We start from the raw sequence: 13,457 nt of genomic DNA on the forward strand, positions 1-13,457 counted from the left end.
TATACCGTCCGGCTGCGGGAAATACCTTAGATACCAAGCTAATCACTCAGATATACCAAACGGCAGCGAACGGTCATGCTGAAGCATCGATATGTACATCGATAGTATCGCACTGCAAACTGACATCACTATTAGCACGCTTTTAAAGTTTGCGGAAAATAGGTAAATAGGAAATTGGGAAAATAGGCAAGCGCCGGGAAAATGGGAGTCCGCGGCCTGACCAGTTACATAGCGCAGCGCGCGGAAATCTACCTGAAGCCGCACGAGCTGCACTCCACGGCGCTGGTCATCGACGGCGACAACCTGAGCTGCAATCTGTACAAGGATGTCACCGGGAGCTACTCCGCCTTCGGCGGCGACTACGACGACTTCTACCGCGCCGTGGTGCAGTTCTTCCAGGTCCTGGCCGAGTGCAACATTCGGCCCTACGTGCTCATGGACGGCGGGTACGAGGAGCGCAAGCTGAGGACCGTGAGCACCCGGCTGCGCAACAAGATTTCCGTGATCAAGAAGATAAACCCCAATGCCTCCATCACGCTGTTCCCGCTGCACCTCAAGGAGGTTTTCGTGGATGCTGTGCGCGACTGCGGAGTCCCGGTGATGAGGTGCGTCTTTGAGGCGGACGACGAGTTGGCTGCTCTGGCCAGGAAACTCAACTGCCCAGTGCTCTCCTACGACTCGGATTTCTACATCCACAACGTCAAGTACATCCCGCTGATCACGCTGACTGTTAAGGTAAGGCATAAGTTATTTGGATTCCATCATATACTAAGGGATTCCGTCGGCAACAGGTGCTCACCAAGCAGGTGAAGAACAAGAACAGCAGCAACCAGAAGGACAGCCGGGATCTACGCCACTGCGAGGCCAAGAATGTGAAGAAGCGCACCCGGGCCAACAAGATTGTGGCTGGCATACAAACCACAGAGCAGACAGCCAGTCCAAAAGGGAATTCCAAGACCTACAAGTACCTCGACTGCTGCATCTACCGGGTGTCCCATCTCTGCGGACGAGGAACTCTGAGTCCCGAGAAGCTACCCCTTTTTGCCGCCCTCCTGGGCAATGACTATATTGCACGCAGTGCCTTCAAGAACTTTTTTGCCGCGGGAATGGGCAAAGCAGGACGAAGTCGCAAACTAAAGCTTCAGCAGAAGCGCATACAGGTCATTCTCACATGGCTGAAGGAGGAAACGGCGGAGTCTGCTCTGGCGAAAGTGCTGTCGAGACTGAAAAAGGTTCGTTGCTTGAGATATCTATGTCCGACTCATACCTAAAATTATATTATTGCAGAACCAGCGAGATTCCCTGGTCTCCCAAGTGAATGCAGCCATCTCTGGTTACTCCAACGAGTTGTGCCACGCCTACGATTACTTCGAGGAGCACTACGAGAATGCTTTTCCGTATATAGAACCCGTCAGTGAAGAGGAATGTAGTGACGATGAATATTCGGCTAGCCCCGATGAAAAATTGTCAGATGTCGAAGAAGGCGAGGATCAGGAGGAAGCTGAGAACCAAGATGAGGAGCAGGAGGAAGAAAAGCAAGGCGAAAATCCAGAGGCTGATTCGGGTGATGATGTGGAGGATGAAGAGGAGACGGATGAAGGTCTTGAGTTAGAAGTGGAAGACAAAACGCTACTCTTCCCACAATGGTTTCTGGACAAACTATATCCCGCGGACCTGCCCCGCAGCTTCGTGGACCTTATGCACCTGCGCAAGTACATCAACAACCCACAGATCGAGCACTTTCCCTTCCACGACTCCAATGAAGTGGCCTTACCCATCCTGAACTACGTGTTCGCTCTTCTCCATCACGTAGAGGGTGAGAAAATTCCAATGGTGGCAGTGGATATGGATATGGAGGGTTCGACAGTCCCCTATCTCACCTACCTCACCAGAGCTCTGCGAGTGACGAACGTGAGGTATATCAAGATGCCCATTGAAAAGACGCCTGCCTATGCGTTTGATCCTCTTTCGCCGGATGCCAGGCATCTAAGAGCTGTATTCGAAGACAATGTTCCCAATGCAGACACGGAGAAGTTGTTCAGTAAGCTCGACCAGTTGCCGGAGGATCTGAGGCTGTACTTCCTGGCCATTATCTACTGGTTACATCGCTCTGAGCACTGTGATTTGCTGCATCTTCACTCGCTGATCCTCAGTTTGGTTGTCCTACGAACCATAGACGTTACAATCCCTGCTGAACGAGAGGTGAAAACCTTCCTCAGGAGATTTGGCAAGACATTGAAGGCAGAGCGAGCAGTAAGGGATAAGGAAGCTGCCGAGGGAATCAAGCGCGGCATCAAACCTGCTCTTCTAGAGCTTTCTGTCCCAGATCGGATGGCTCATGTACCCAAATCGGACTGCTATTTAACGCAGCAACGCCTACTGCCGCACTTCCATATGCAGGAGATCTTCAAGAAGAAGTTCGACTTGTACTCCACCACGGTTATCCACGCATTTGCTGAATTTCAGGCTGTGGTCTATCAACTCAATGGGCTCAACTCCCTTTTGGATCTTCCGCTACTGAGTCCAAGGATGAACCAGCTTTACTGCGGTGCCTTTCTCTACAACATGTACGATTTATTAAGGAATCGTGCCGATGTCCGCTACCATGTAGAGAACTTCCTGTTGCCCGACTCCAAGTTGATGTTCGATTTCTATTGTTACTTGTACGACTGGTGCGCGGAGTTTATACCAACTTGGAAGCGATTGGAGGTGGATCCGACGGCGGCGAAGGCCCTGCAGAAGAAACGGTTGAAGAAGCAGCGTCAGGCGGCCAGGAAACTGGAGCTAAAGGAGGTCAACGCGGATCCCAATGCGGAAATGGTCCAGGATGCAGATCCCGAAAACGACTTCTTCGATCTGAACAACAAATTCTGCGCGCTCAAGGTAGCGTAGCTAGTTCGAAGTCTCGCAAGTGGAATTTTGAAGTTTTTACATTGTTACTGAACCCAACCTTGCTTTAAATAATAAAAATAATTAAATATTTTGTAAAAAACTTCATTTTCGAATGCGTTTCATTAACAGGTTGGGAAAATACTGTTATTTCCTATGTTATGGCCATGTTAAGTGCAACGTTTGGTATTTTGCCGAAGTAAAATACCTCATCAGTTGCGGTCATACTAACAGCTACGTCACTGCGTTGTAATCAACAAAAAAGAAAAATAAAGCAAACTAAACGGAGCCGCAGACTGATCAAATGCTGGTTATCGCATAGTTTGTAATCAGCGCCCGTCACTGCCAACAACAAATGAAACCCCTGTGACCTCGGGCCAGAAGCAGGAGCATTGCCGTTGCTGCCAGCGAAAACAAAGGCCAAAACAAAGGCCCACCCGAAAAACAGAACGTCATTCGAAGGCAATTAGCCCGTAGACGAGCAGCGGAGGCCCTGGTGTCCACCCCCTTCTCCTTCTGCCAGCGCACTTGGCAGTAGATGCTGGTTGGGCTCAGCGACCAGCTAGCGCGGATCATGGAGAGCGTCTTCGAGGCGTACTTGGGCCCAGACAGTGTCCTCGCCAGCGCAGTTGGTCAGGCGGTGGGCAGCGGAGAGCCGGAGGACATTCCCCGGAGAAACACCGACGTCTGGGTCCTGGGAAAGAAGTACAACGCCATACAGGGTAAGCCGAGGCCTTCTGGACTAGTGACATATGCGTACTAATCTCACATATTGGTCAGGATGAGTCATATGGGGTTTCCCCAACCTTTTTCGATAGACATCGATATGACCATGACAGATGGATACCAAACTGTAATCTATAATCAACACCCTTTCCCTTTTCAGAGCTCGAGCTCATCCGACGCGACATTCAGTCTCGGCTGTGGTGCACATACCGCCATGGGTTTTCGCCGTTGGGAGAAGTCCAGCTCACCACGGACAAGGGCTGGGGCTGCATGCTGCGCTGTGGTCAGATGGTTCTCGCCCAGGCCCTGATCGACTTACATTTGGGACGCGACTGGTTCTGGACGCCGGACTGCCGTGATGCCACCTACCTCAAGATTGTGAACCGTTTTGAAGACGTGAGGAATAGCTTCTACTCCATACACCAGATTGCCCAGATGGGAGAGTCCCAGAACAAAGCGGTCGGCGAGTGGCTGGGACCGAATACAGTAGCCCAGATTCTCAAGTAAGACCAAATCATTGAGCTTAACATGGTGAAGAAGTGGGATGATCAATTGCTGATTTCAGAAAACTAGTGCGCTTCGATGACTGGAGCTCTCTGGCGATTCACGTGGCAATGGATAGCACAGTGGTTTTGGATGACGTATGTAAGTGTGAACAATGGTCTGAATAGCGCGACTATTTCCCTAACAAAATTGGCCACTTTGTAGATGCGTCGTGCCGCGAAGGAGGTTCGTGGAAGCCACTGCTGCTCATAATCCCCCTGCGCCTGGGCATCACAGACATTAACCCGCTTTACGTGCCTGCCTTAAAGCGCTGCCTTGAACTAGACAGCAGTTGTGGCATGATCGGAGGTCGGCCAAACCAGGCTCTGTACTTCCTGGGCTATGTGGACGACGAGGTTCTCTACTTGGATCCCCATACCACGCAGAGAACGGGCGCCGTGGCACAGAAAACTGCTGCGGCAGAACAGGACTACGACGAGACCTACCATCAAAAGCATGCTGCTCGCCTGAACTTCTCCGCCATGGACCCCTCGCTGGCGGTTTGTTTCCTCTGTAAGACCAGTGATAGTTTCGAATCCCTGTTAACCCAGTTCAAGGAGGAGGTGCTCAGCCTCTGCTCGCCTGCGCTCTTCGAGATCAGTCAAGCCCGCGCGGTCGATTGGGACACCACGGAGGACATCGACTGGCCCACCATGCCGGACATCGATTGGCCCGCGGGCACCTCGGACTCGGACTCTTTTGCCATAGTTGGTAAGTTGGTTCTGTTGAATCTGCCTAAGACCATTTAGAGCTTCACAGCTCGCAGTCTGAATCAACAGTCCGCAATTCCAATCCGGTTTCACTCAATAAAATCACTCCATTTTCCAGAAGAGAGCGGCAGGGACAGCGACGCCGGCTGTAGCGGCGCCAGTGGCAGCGGCAAAAAGCCCAGTGAGAGCGCCGTCATTTGAGAGGTCGCCGGCGGAGCGCCTGCGCCGCACCAGAGCAGATAAAGCCCAGCCAGGCGAAAGTGGAGCACCCAATGAGGAGGTGGACGAGGAGAGGAGGAAACGAGTGGGCCGGGAGGTCGAGCCCCTGCGGATGCTGCGAATGCAATAAACTAAGGCTAAAGTGCATAATTAGACGAGTGGTTGAGATTTAGATTCTAGTATGTTTACGATTTGTACGAATGCGGTTCTTAGCGATTCATAATGCTGCTTTATTGTACGCGATTGACTCCACGGGAGACAATTTGGCAAAACACACACACAGAGCGACACTTACGGACACACACCGCTTTTTGATGATCAATTAAACATTTTTACGCAACGTTGTACATTGAAGACTCGATGAGATCGAGGCAATCGCCTTAGTCCGGTGTATAATTATATGTTTGTATTCGTAATATTCATTTTCCTTTCGTATATTCGTCTGTATATGCTCAAAAATGGACCAACAACTAAATACATAATACTTGGACTATATGTATATATCTATATATATGTATGCATGTATATATCAACTTTGCCCTCCGCCTCTGGACTCAACGGCTGGACAAACTCAAGCTACACGAACCAAGGAACTTTCTCGAATGAGTAACCAGGATGAGGATGCAGGAATCTACGTTAACAACAAACACGCGGCTACGCAGCTGGCGAATTGACACTAATTGGGCTTGACCTCTGGTCTTCCGGGCTGATTCCCGCAGAAAGGCAAACTGGGATTTGCAGATCAGAGTATCCAACTGTCGACTCCTACCGAACCAAGTCAGAAGATATTCCTTGCTAATCATACTCAAGGGACTTCTGATTCTTGATCCTTGAATGAATTTAAGTTTAGCACTTCATCCATCCCATTTCTGGATATTCTGGGTAAATTCTATATTGTATTCGCTATAAAATTTTCTAATCTCAATTTGTTGGTTCAAAATCAAGCGCTGGGAGTTAACAGTACAATCTTGGATATTTAAAGCTGATCAAAACGGACTAGCCTCTAGTAGGAAAGGTTTTTGAGCTACTGTTTGAGTTCTTTGAACCTCAGATTCCTTTCAAAAGCGCATAGTGGCTGAGAAACCCAGTTTGCCTTTCCTCTCGGGGAATTCAAGGACCCGGCGGAACCAGGAGAGTAATATGAACATTCAACAACTATTTTCGGATGTCTTAGAGTATGCAGCAGGACCTCTCAATCCGCTTCTCCGCCTTTGGCTCGCTGTGCAGCGCCATCTCCACGTGCTTCCGAGCCAGCCAGGACTGCTTCTGCAGCCGATTGACCACAATCCTGTAGGCGCCAATGATGTCGGAGCGCGGGCCACTCTGCCTGGCGTTGATCAGCATCTCGGAGGTGAGGCCCAGCTCGGCCAGGATCTGGCGTGCCTCGAACTCTAGGGCTCCTAGTTGGCTCAGATCCTCGGTGTTCGTGGGCAGCATGACGCAGCTGCCCGTCTCCGCGTCGTAGTTCTTGAACAGGGGACAATCCTCGGCCACCTCCACATTCCACGGATTGATCTTGGCCGAACCGCACTGTCCACCGTTGGCCAGCTGCTTCTCCGGTTCCGTTTCCATGGGCGTTACCTTCTTCTTGAGGCTGCCGCAGAACATGTACCTCCTGGTTGGACGCTTCGCCTGCTCGGTGGACTGCGGCTCCTTCAGCTGACTTGACACCGGGACCAACAGTTCGTGTCCCATCTCGATCGGTTGCAGGAAATTCTGCACAAACATCTCGTCCTGCTGCCTGGTGTTCATGCTAATGGCCGGCTTCTTGACCACCTCAGCATACCGATCCCGTAGGGAGGCGGATTTCCGCAACCTATGCGACTTGCTGCGCACCCAGAAGATGGACCTCTTGACCGGCTTGGTGTGCTGGTTGATCTCCCACTGCATCAGATCGGCACTGAGCTTGGGACAGGTCACGAACTGGCTGTTCAGCATGTCGTCGATGGTTGGCCGCTGGGCGGGTATGTGGATCAAGATGCGTTCTAAAGAAGATATCAAGTTAAAGCATTATCTTTAATTAATATTTAACCACTCACGTATAAGTCTTATGCAGGGCAAGCTGAGCTGGCCGGGCAGCAGATAGTCACCCTTCAGGATGGCTGCTTTCAGGCCGGGAATCGTGGGCGCCCGAAAGGGCATGTTTCCGACCACCATGAAGTAGAGCAGGATGCCCAGGGCCCACACATCCACGGGCGCCCCTATGTAGTGGTCATCGGAGAAGAGCTCGGGCGCCGCATACGGAGGGGATCCGCAGAACGTGTCCAGCTTTTGATTGGCACCTGTCAAAGGGATTGCAGTTGATTAGATTGCCGGCGGACTGGCTTGGCTGTTCCCCCGTACCATTGATGAGTTGGGTGCTGAAACCGAAGTCGGCCAGCTTGAGGCGATCCTCGGAGAGGAGCAGGACATTTTCCGCCTTGATGTCCCGATGCACGTAGCCCAGACTGTGCTGCAAGTTCAATTAATTTCGCAGATGGAATAATTGAATAATGGAAACACGCAGGCAAATTAATATTAAATGGGTCATAAATCTCTGTGTGAAAGATTTAAAATGCATGATTCCCAGTTGGCAATATTGAATTTTGGCTGGGATACAATTAAATTATATTTCTATAGATAGGAGTCGGCTTACCATATGTTTGACTGCCAGGAGGAGCTGTTTCAGCAACGGAGCCGCATGAATCTCCCGCAGCGGACCGCCTTGGGTGATGTGGTTGTACAGCTCGCCACCGCGAATCCACTCCGTGACCAGGTAGACGCGGCCCAGAGTTTCGACCACCTCGAAAAGCCTGCAAAAGATGTAGGAAGATGTAAGGCCAACTCTAGTACATATGAGATTCGTTTGCCTCACCTCAGTATATTCGGATGATGCACACACTCGAGAGTGGCTATCTCGCTGGACAGCATTCGAAGCGCCTTGGCATCCAGTCCGGCCCGATCCAGGTCCACCACCTTAATGGCGACTTTGTCTGTAAATCGGGATGATTTCGGTTAATCCCAATCTGATTGGTAGCCTTTAGATCTGTTCCTTACCACGCGTCAGTTGGTGGACAGCGAGCTTCACTTTCGAGAAGTTGCCGCGTCCGATGTCGCCACAGAATCTGTAGAGGCCAATGCGACGGCCGATGGTTACCTGTTCCGGAAAAGTTAATTTGGTTTCAGTGCCTTCCTTTTTTGTGTCCTTGCAGCCCACGAGAGAAATTAATACAAACTCTAGTTGCGCTTTCATCAAAGTTGTGGCAAAAGTCGCGGCATTTCCGGAACACTAGCGCCAGGGACAAGGCTCGTCTTAAGGTTAAGTAATCCGAGGCAGCGATTACTTGATACCCCAAAGTACACATGTTCCAGCAATTAACATTGACCGCTCCCGTAATTTATGCACTCGCGCGCCCCCGAAGCCTTCCGTTCAAGAATTCTTGGTATTGCAATTAGCCAAGGTCAAGTGCGGCACTCTTTTTTGTTAATGTAATTTGAACTGCGCGCTGCACTTGACGTTGACGTTGCTGCTTTTGGCTTTTTGCTCGTTGCTCGCCGTTCCTTTCACCGCTTGGCTTTCGCTCGCTCTGTTTTTTGCTCGTTAATCCACCTTTGAGCCATCGAGAGGGGCGGGCGGGCGCTAATTAAGGAACGCAACGCGGCGTATACGTAATGCGGATAGCTGGCGTTCGGTCACACGCGCATTCTGCATCGCAAGCCCCAAATAGGCGGCGAACGAGTTCACACAAAGACAGCAAATCCGCAAGGGCACTGGCCAAAAATCTAAGGCTTCTATTGAAAGCTGCATTAATATTTTTCTAAAAAAATAACTCTTTAATGACAAGCAGCCTTAACTTTCTTATTAGAGAACTCATTTTACAATGAGTTCTAAAAACCCGAAGGTGAGCAAATTTTCTTCAAGTGTACACATCGCCACTGCAAATTAGCCTTGAACCCATGCATAATTGCAGCGCTGCAGCAGAGGGTTTGTGTATTAGCTAACACACCCACACACGCGCAAGGCGGGGCTCACACCGACACGAGTACACGGAACATGGCCCAAAAACAACAAGCGACAATAACCTGGCTGTGACGTCAGCGCCGTGTGTTGGGGTAACCCCCGCTTTTTCCGCGCTACTAAACAGGTTGCATTCGAAACCCACTTGTTTATGGAACACAATTCATCATGCACAAGGACACGCGAATCTGGCACAATAAGTTCGCGACACAATGCGAAGATGAATTCTGCCATAACAATTTGCAGCTCTCGTGGATGCGGCACCACACAGGATGCGCAGGATATTTGCTTTTTACGGCACGGCTGTTTGGGATGCGAAAATTATCTAAGCGGCCATTTTATGTTGGGTGTGAAAAATCTTCCAGCCTCATTTATTGGCAGTAATTTTGATTGGGCTATAACATTAAAATGGGAATACTGTCTATCTATTTGATTTAAAGTATGGCATACAAATTTGCGCTGTGTGGCCAACTTAATAGTGCGAAGCATATCACGTATACGACATGTTGAATCAATCCACAAAGTTGCATTTCCTTAAACTGTTTCCCCAAGATTCCGCACCTCCGCTGCCAATTAACTCGAAATGTATATAAAAAGTTGGTCTGCCAGCGAGTGGCATGACTAATGGCGGGGTAATTGACATCAACCGAGCCATTGCGGCCACGCGGCACACGGGAGCACCTACAAACCCACAGGTGAGTGGCCCACCAGGCGCCCAGCTGGAGACGGACCCCTTGATTTCAAGGCTTTTCAATTTGCACTCACCTCGTGGCCGCAGCGCGGATCGCATTGCAGCGCCTTGGTGAGCCGCTGGTAGGGCGGAGTGGGCGGGGGCGGCTGACAAATTGTCAGGGGCGTCGTCGTCGTTGTCAGCGGGGGCGTGGCCGCCGACGTCACCTTCACAGTGGCTGAGCTGCGCAGCGCCTTGGTATCCACGGCTGCCGTTTTGATGCTTTCGCTTCCTGGGAGTCCTGGGGTTCCTCACTGGGCTGGCAACTTGTTGGTCCTCGGCTTCGTCCTTTCCTTGGCGTCCTGGCGCTGTCGAGTGGCGTGGCTGCCTCGGTTGCTCCGCAACTCGCGTGTAATTACAGAACGGCAGGTCTTAGGGCAGTCTTACATTATTAAATGCTGTGTCTGCAAACACTTTTCCGACTTTTCCGACAAGGGGGCCACTGAAAGTTGGTAAGTGAAGGAGAAGAGTTAAGCCAAGTTGATTTCTTCAGCTCCGTAAGCGTCTTATTCTATTTGATGGCAGCGCGAGTTGATTGTTTTCGGTTCCCATAGTTCACTTCGCTATTAACTACATGTTCTTGTAGAGATTGGCCTTAATGTGTTGGGATTTTAAGAGGATTTAGCTGGAGTTGCAAAAAAGTAGGCAACACTTAAGCCAATTCATTTCGAAAAGCAATCCCCATACTTAGCTCAAACTAACATAAATTATTGCAATATTTTCCTGGTAATTTGAAAGGCATGTACTGTATTTATAGGTGGCCTTAATGAGTTTCGCTCAGAGGAAACGCCAGTGGGTCATTAATTTCCCATTTCTACCATCACCAAAAAGATTGTTCATGAACACAGATTCGCGGGGTCTTGGTTACAACCAACTTCGATGATGGATATTCCGTGAACCATAAATTAGAATAATTAAATGCAACTTCGCTTTGCGCTTATGAAGCACTCGTAAAAAAATGTTGCTGGCCAAATATAATTAACGTTTGTCGGAGGGCCACGGAAATGGGAAACTTTTGGCCGAAATGTAATCGATACGGACTGGACTCCATCGAAATATGGTGGCTGCTGTAACTCAACTGGTGGCAGTGCGGCGGCGGAAACAGATTTCCAATGAGCGAGCAAGCAATTCTTCAATAATTCAATAAGGAACTGGCGCGCATCCTTTTGCAGCAGGAGCAGCGAGGCAAAAGTTAACTGGAAGTAATTACGTAAATGGATTTTCTTCCCTTTTTCATTTTCTGCTCAAATTTCCTGCACGTCGTCTCGAATAAAGTACGGCAGTGGCAAACACTGTGCAGGGATCGAGGGATCGGGCCATAATGTTTATATAGCAATCGGCAGGGCCAATCCCACTCCCACACCCCTTCAACCATGACAGGAAGTCGGCCAGGAAGGAAGCGAGCGAAGGCGCAGCGTTTAAGCCCGAATGCGAAACTCGACCGGCAGGCGACAAGGCGTTACAAGGATAACGATTTATATACAGATACGGTGGGCCCGCATGCCACGCACATACATACACTGTACATACTTCTCAGCCGTAAGCACTTGAAATTATTATAAAAGCCGCAGGACTGGCCCAACTTTCTTGCCAAGTTGGCGACGGGCGATGGCATCTTCTGATTGACTGACGGCCACAAAGGATGTGCGTGAAACTACAGCGAAGGACCAAATAATAGTATTAGACTTACGTGAGACTAATGCAAAAATTGTAGAATTTATTCATTTCACTTCGGATGAGTGAAGTTCATGCAATGCTACAAAAGAAGCATTTTGGCACTTTAAGCACGCCATGGTTGCTATTTCGCTTGCATAAGCAATAATCCATGACATGAACATATATTTTCCTTTTTTCACAATCAAATCTATTCGTTTCTTTGAGTTAAAAATGAATAATTGGCACATGGTCGTACTTTCATCTTTTTATTTAAATGAAGTTTAAACCACTGTAACCATGGCCACGTCTATGGTGTCTGTGTGCGATTGTGTGGGTGTCACAATTAAATTCACATCTACACTCGCACGCACGCATACAAGCGCAGAGTTTTCGGTTTCATTTTCATTTTCGTGCCAGCTGTCGCAGCCGCAATTTCATTTCAGCGCTCGCAAGTATGCAACGAAATTTTTACACTTTTCCCACTTATCAAACGGCAGCAGGCAGGCTCCTTTGCGATGGTGTGTGTGTGTGAGGGAGTTGGGTCACCTTGAATGGGGTTGCCCCCCGTCACGCATACATTTACATGCTAATGACAACCCCCCGCCCCCCTCACCCAAACGAGTATCTGTGCGGCATTACAGTTTTAATTACAAAACTAAGCGTGAATGCATTTGATATCAAAGCAAAACAGAAGCGACTCGCAGCTCAAAAACTTTGAGTAGTTGAAAAATGAGTGATGGAAAGGGAAGTGGATGGAGATTCGCTTAGGAAAGGATAGTTTATATCAGCCAGATGGAACTTTCAGCTGGAGGAAAGTGAAAGCATTCGCGCAACTGGGTCAAAAGTGTTTGCATTAATGAGAATAAGAAGCACATTGAGAAGCTGAGCTCATATGGGATATAGAAATTACACAAGTTCTCATGGAAGTTCAAGTAACTGCTCTTTGATAAAATTCAATGGAAATGAGAATTTCCAGGTAAGCGGAGAAAGCAATCGAATTTACTTACAAGTGATAGAAAAACATAAGTACATTTCCAAGAACTCTTGGGAAATCCAATTGTATTGATTGATCAGAGGAAAATTGAGTTTACAATTGTGTTTGCTTACACATCACTTCAAACCAACTTACTTTAATGGGAGAATAAAAAATTACCCAACTATGAGCTGAAATATTTCTTGATTTAAACTATTTACGTTCGCAATAAATACCCGCATTGTAATCCTTTTATCCTCGCACATTCACCTCTGCAAATGGCAACATCCTCTTAATTCCTGAAGCTCATAAATTCTTGCCATATTCACAGAAATGCCAATTGACCCACTTAGACCTTCCTGTCCATCCAATAAATCTCTCAGACAAACGGCTCGGAGTTCCTTCGCAATTTAAGACTTGTCAGTTGGCAGCAATTTCCCGTGAAATAACTCCCCTTTTCAGCCTCCCACACAGAAATTTTCCTCTGAAAATAATTTACACTCATTTTTGGGTCAAGTTCAATTGCAGGCATTAATTATAAGGACTTGGCACTCTCTTGGATTCAAGTGAATTCAACTCGCATCCAGGGGATCAGATCAAAGTGAGTGCAACGATGTCTTTATCATCCGGTGGAGATGGCAAAGGATGCATGGTAATGGATGACCAACTAAGTAGTATTATTTATTTAAATATATTTATATTATATGGGAAGCAGCACTTGGCGCCAGAAAAGTGCGTGAATGTCGTGTGATTAAAAATAACAAACAGCGCATAATTATATTTGTTTATAGAGTGCATGCTGCAGATGGGTTGGGAGGGGGCTGTTCGAGGGGGGGAGGACCCCTGGGGGCCGATGAATATAAATAGAAAATGCTCCAAAATGCGATGTGCAGATGTGCAGAGTACAGAGGCTGTCGGCCGTCGACTGTGGGTGGCAGAAAAAGCGGCGCAAGGACACTTGTTGTGGTCACCAGTGTGTCATCCACAGCCGCCCAAGAAATCGATCGTGGAGCA

The 13,457-nt window shown here is 48.7% G+C and overlaps 3 protein-coding genes across 4 annotated transcripts; 2 read left to right on the forward strand and 1 right to left on the reverse strand.

Moving 5' to 3' along the window:
• The first annotated feature begins 101 nt into the window (after positions 1 to 101).
• On the forward strand, positions 102 to 2,973 carry LOC117135243 (protein asteroid). The gene is made up of 3 exons (XM_033295388.1): positions 102 to 735; positions 792 to 1,232; positions 1,288 to 2,973. The coding sequence occupies exons 1-3, from the start codon at positions 202 to 204 to the stop codon at positions 2,890 to 2,892; spliced, it is 2,580 nt and encodes an 859-aa protein (XP_033151279.1). The 5' UTR covers positions 102 to 201; the 3' UTR covers positions 2,893 to 2,973.
• A 125-nt stretch (positions 2,974 to 3,098) lies between these two features.
• Positions 3,099 to 5,505, forward strand: LOC117149103 (cysteine protease ATG4B). Of its 2 annotated transcripts, none has more exons than XM_033316760.1 (5): positions 3,099 to 3,611; positions 3,776 to 4,118; positions 4,181 to 4,260; positions 4,324 to 4,869; positions 4,990 to 5,505. In XM_033316760.1, exons 1-5 carry the CDS (start codon positions 3,428 to 3,430, stop codon positions 5,067 to 5,069), a joined length of 1,233 nt encoding a protein of 410 aa, XP_033172651.1. In that variant the 5' UTR covers positions 3,099 to 3,427; the 3' UTR covers positions 5,070 to 5,505. The 2 variants fall into 2 exon arrangements, with proteins under 2 accessions (XP_033172651.1, XP_033172641.1); XM_033316750.1 differs by having other exon boundaries at positions 3,100 to 3,611; positions 4,987 to 5,505.
• Positions 5,506 to 10,060, reverse strand: LOC117149356 (CBL-interacting protein kinase 15). The gene is made up of 7 exons (XM_033316773.1): positions 9,850 to 10,060; positions 8,124 to 8,223; positions 7,942 to 8,059; positions 7,723 to 7,879; positions 7,431 to 7,539; positions 7,127 to 7,369; positions 5,506 to 7,072 (listed from the first exon to the last, which is right to left on the reverse strand). Exons 3-7 carry the CDS (start codon positions 7,995 to 7,997, stop codon positions 6,258 to 6,260), a joined length of 1,380 nt encoding a protein of 459 aa, XP_033172664.1. The 5' UTR covers positions 7,998 to 8,059; positions 8,124 to 8,223; positions 9,850 to 10,060; the 3' UTR covers positions 5,506 to 6,257.
• Between the last annotated feature and the right edge of the window lie 3,397 nt (positions 10,061 to 13,457).

This window comes from Drosophila mauritiana, chromosome 2L, assembly GCF_004382145.1.
Source record: "Drosophila mauritiana strain mau12 chromosome 2L, ASM438214v1, whole genome shotgun sequence".
Lineage (NCBI taxonomy): Eukaryota > Metazoa > Arthropoda > Insecta > Diptera > Drosophilidae > Drosophila > Drosophila mauritiana.

Excerpts from the sequence above, each read along its gene's own strand:
- LOC117135243 (XM_033295388.1), top strand. The coding sequence starts at position 202 with ATGGGAGTCCGCGGCCTGACCAGTTACATAGCGCAGCGCGCGGAAATC. Across the intron at positions 736-791 it reads TGATCACGCTGACTGTTAAG|GTGCTCACCAAGCAGGTGAA; the intron begins GTAAGGCATAAG and ends CGTCGGCAACAG. Across the intron at positions 1,233-1,287 it reads TGCTGTCGAGACTGAAAAAG|AACCAGCGAGATTCCCTGGT; the intron begins GTTCGTTGCTTG and ends ATATTATTGCAG.
- LOC117149103 (XM_033316750.1), top strand. The coding sequence starts at position 3,428 with ATGCTGGTTGGGCTCAGCGACCAGCTAGCGCGGATCATGGAGAGCGTC. Across the intron at positions 3,612-3,775 it reads GAAGTACAACGCCATACAGG|AGCTCGAGCTCATCCGACGC; the intron begins GTAAGCCGAGGC and ends TTCCCTTTTCAG. Across the intron at positions 4,119-4,180 it reads ACAGTAGCCCAGATTCTCAA|AAAACTAGTGCGCTTCGATG; the intron begins GTAAGACCAAAT and ends TGCTGATTTCAG.
- LOC117149356 (XM_033316773.1), bottom strand. The coding sequence starts at position 7,997 with ATGCTGTCCAGCGAGATAGCCACTCTCGAGTGTGTGCATCATCCGAAT. Across the intron at positions 7,880-7,941 it reads CATCATCCGAATATACTGAG|GCTTTTCGAGGTGGTCGAAA; the intron begins GTGAGGCAAACG and ends CATCTTTTGCAG. Across the intron at positions 7,540-7,722 it reads TCCTGGCAGTCAAACATATG|CACAGTCTGGGCTACGTGCA; the intron begins GTAAGCCGACTC and ends TTGAACTTGCAG.